The sequence below is a fragment of the Phaethon lepturus genome, unplaced genomic scaffold, assembly GCF_000687285.1.
Source record: "Phaethon lepturus isolate BGI_N335 unplaced genomic scaffold, ASM68728v1 scaffold23102, whole genome shotgun sequence".
Taxonomy (NCBI): domain Eukaryota; kingdom Metazoa; phylum Chordata; class Aves; order Phaethontiformes; family Phaethontidae; genus Phaethon; species Phaethon lepturus.
The window spans coordinates 30,108-34,047 of record NW_010525864.1 but is presented as its reverse complement, the minus strand read 5'-3'; the positions used below and the strand labels follow the sequence as shown (position 1 = coordinate 34,047).

At 40.1% G+C, this 3,940-nt stretch overlaps 1 protein-coding gene across 1 annotated transcript in view; it reads left to right on the top strand.

The window, feature by feature from the left end:
* Window positions 1-482: 482 nt before the first annotated feature.
* Window positions 483-3,940, top strand: part of TELO2 (telomere maintenance 2) — a gene marked incomplete at its 5' end in the record, with an annotated part of 14,421 nt that continues 10,963 nt past the window's right edge. Inside the window, 3 exons of the mRNA XM_010282897.1 lie at window positions 483-664; window positions 1,951-2,087; window positions 2,845-2,933. Coding sequence (XP_010281199.1) covers window positions 483-664; window positions 1,951-2,087; window positions 2,845-2,933 — 408 coding nt within the window. The remainder of the gene's footprint in view (window positions 665-1,950; window positions 2,088-2,844; window positions 2,934-3,940) is intronic.

Here is a 3,940-nt window from a genome sequence, read left to right as displayed (position 1 = left end):
GGATATTTTCCCTCTCCCAGTCAGCATTGTGATGGAACTTCTAGGAAATTTGTGTCTCTGGAAATCTCTACTGTTTGGCAATGTTTTTTTTTGTTTGGTTTTTTTTGTTTGGTTTTTTTGTACTGGTTACATGCTCTGTTATTCTAATTACCTGGAAGTACTGGCAACTATATAAGATTGGACTAAAACCAAATAAAACAATATCATATCATACTGGTTTTTGACAATAATACATATTGCTTGCATATAATATTTATCACTTTTAAGTAAAAAAAATTATATTTAACAATATGTTCAATGAAGGTGGTGTGGAGTTCTCAGCTGGTCTCAGTACATTTTGGGCCCTGAAATACAAAGTTAGCTCCATTTGTAGGGAGTGTAAAGTTCACTGGGAAGCATGAAGAGTAAAGAGCCATCAGAACATACAATGTGCTGTATGAAAGCACATTTCAAAAATATGCTTCAAAAAATTACGTGTGTAGAAAAGATCCATTTCAAGCCAGCTTGAGTTTTCTTATTCAGGTGCTGCAAGAACTGTTGGAGACCTGGGGCAGCAGCAGTGCTGTGAAACACTCTCCACCTGAGCAGCAGCAGTATATTAGCAAGGCCATCCTTATCTGCCTCTCCCACCTGAAGGAGCCTGAAATCGAGAGCTGCAGACAAGGTGAGGCAGTGGGAGAATCAGGGGTTAGGTTTGTTTAACAGAAGGTCTGACTGTGCGTAGAAGAACATCTTGTTTTGATCTATGGATAAAAGAAAATTGTCCCATCTTCATCTTGGCAAATGGGGTAGCCTGCTGGAATCCTCCTTTTCTTTAGCACTGATATATAATTCCACGTGCATACGTTCAAATTATGAAGTTGGAGAAGCGTGTCTTTGAACTAAGGTTCTTACCTGAACAGTGGTTAGGAACGCTTAAGTTTTGTCACAGGAAAACAAGGATTTTGACTCGGGGACTGGTTAGAGGAATGATGTGATTTGCCATTTGTAGGCTTACCGTTGGAGCACAAGTAAGGCTCCTAAAGGGGACTGGGGAAAGCACATCAGCATAAAAAAGCTGTTTGGTGCGTTCCTCAGTGTCATTCTGCTCCCCTCAGTGTGGGGTGAGTAGGGTTAGTGAGTTACCAGCAAGGACCTCCTATTCTGTATTTATACAGTGCGTAGCATGCTGGAGTCCTGCTCTAAAATTTCTGTTTCTGTTGCAATAAAAAAGAAAATTTCTGTCCATTGTCTAGAGTTACTTGTCTGTGTGGGTGGCTTCTGTTGGGGGAGAGGGTTAACTTACAAGACCTGTTCATCTGTTTCATTCTAGAATTAATTCTTCTTTAGGTGAATAAGTGACATGTTAGTAAATAACAGTACTGTAGTTTTTTAATCTGTTTTTTATCTGACAGCAGTTGAAAAGATAAGCTTTTCTGAGTTGAAGGAGGTCAGTCTGACAGCAGTAACCCTGCTTGGTAAAGCTGGCAGCCACCATTCTCTGTGGGCTGAGAAATACTGGTGTTATCTGCCTGTTTCAACTTACCTAGGTGGTGAGGGAAATTTCTTCCTCCATGGTTGTTGTACTGGTCAGAATTTGTAGCTCCCTCAAAACATGGCGTTTCACTTAAGTGGCTTTGAAGCACTCTAAAAACAAGCTAAAGATTGACTTGACTTACCATCGTTTTTTGTTTCAGTGAAAAACAAAATATTCCAAATTTAGAATATACGGTAATGTTTTGTTGACTTTGTACCCCATGAAAAAGCATGGGTTTATTATATTGGTGCTGAGGGGCAATACTGCCATTGCAGAAAGAGAAGTCACGGTTGCATGGGCCCTTCCTATCTTTCTTCCCATTACTGGGTGGTGAGTGGCTAAAGATGCCCTCTCAGGGAACTGCCATAAAGATGGATGTTTGTTTCTGTCATTGTTTCATGCACTGTTTGTTGTTTTTTTTTTTTTTTTTTCAGAGCTTCTCACAAGCATGATGGAGGGTGTGAAATGCCACTTGGACAGCAATCTGCCACAAATACGGCGCCTGGGAATGATTGTGGCAGAGAGCATTAGTTCGAAAATAAACACTGATGGGCCTGTCCTGAAGTTTCAGGTGAAGGTTGTAATGAAATCTATGTCTGGTGTGCAGGGCTTAGAGGAAATAAAAGCTTTAAACCAGCTGATGCAGGGTTTATAGCAAGTTCTAACACTGGAAATAAGGAGAGGCAGCAACACTTGCAAAAAGAGAGGACATCTGTTTACAAAAAACAATTTTATAGAAAATAACCAGGCGGCTGAGAGTGACCTTAAGAGCGTGATCTGATGACACAGTTCAGGGTAAACTGATGATAATAAAGGACTGCTAGAGGATTATCATATTGCATGAGAGAATCAGGATCTGACCCATGGAAGTTGAGAGGGAACTCCAAACGTAAACCAGTGGTGAACATTCAGTCCCTGACACGGTGGGAAGACCTGCTCTGAGTTGAGATTTTAAAGATTGACATGGGGATATATGTTCTGCTATTTCCAGTAGAGTTTATAATAATTATGTTATTAAATTGCATTAATTCTTTAAAAACCTGCATCATCCCTTATGTTGCATTGCCATTTATCAAATATTTTGAAGATTCTATACCTGATCAGGTACTACTGTTAAATATAGGGACAAAGATTACATATGGCACAGATTGGTCTACAGCATAATTACATTATTGCTGGCAGCACAGCGATTGAAACAAATGGGATTTGTGTGGGTTCATCTCCTCATGATTCGATCTTCATTTGCACGCAGTAGAAGGGTCAAACGTTGAATGGTGGGTATGTTTGTGATCAAATAGAGTGCGGTAACAGTTATTCTGAATGTCTAGTATGAAGACGATGATGAAGCAAGAGAATTGAAGTCACTTCTGGTGCAGACTCCACCTTTCTGTGTTGTCCCCAGCCTTCCAGATGATGAGTAAGATACTGCTACTGTTCATTTCCATGCTGTCTTTTTGCTCTTCTTCATATCTTTTTTGAGTTACACACTAGAACTGTATACAGTATTCAAGATGTAATACACATGCTTAAGCATTAATGCACCTTATTTTTACAGTGCAATGTAATGTGTTAAATTCATAATTCAAATGGTAGTATGTATTAAAATTTCTTGTTTGATAGCTGCACGTGGTGAAACTGTGCTGCAGTTTCTAGGGGGTCTTACGTGCCGCTGGGTAGAATCAAATGGGTCTTTTTGTTCACATCTGGGAAATACGGCATTTGGGCCATATGCCCCCAGCTCATTCATCAGGAACAAAAATCTAGCCTATGTGTCAGCCTAAAGACTGGTTCTTTGGTGCTTTTAACTTGCATAGCATCTGCTGAGGCTCTTTGAAGCACTTAATTTTATCAGCAGGTGAACAAAGCACATCATGTTATTAGCAAATGAAGCTGCCCAGCAATCCAGTGAAATACAGAAGATTTATTGCTCCTGTTTTAGGGGCATAACCAGCACAGTCAGCATTTGAGAAGCAGAGAGATGAAAGGACATGCTGAAGTCCACAGAAATAGGTACAGAGATAGAAAAAAATTTCTCAGTTATTGTATTCATTCCACTAGCAATGGTTAAAGATGTTTCTTCCCCCTTTGTTCAGTTTCATTCATGGCTTCAAATACAGTGCAGGCCAGTGTGATCTAGTTACCACAGATGAGTCTTTCCTGTAGCAGTCCTAGGTACAAGTTAGTGCAGGGGGAACCACAGCAAATTAGCTAGCTTAATTTTTGTTAATCCATTGCTTCTCTGTTAAGAGATTCTGCTTCTCTTCTCCCCTCATCCTGTTCTCCTTCCCATGACATTGTTTCTTGTGTAGGCCAAGCTAGGTGGTAATGTGCAGCAGAAGTAATTAGCTGCCATTCAGTTTAGGCAGCAAGGCTTGATGGTGTGGGTAGTTTCTTGCTTGTGAATAAGGACTGTTACTTTATTGG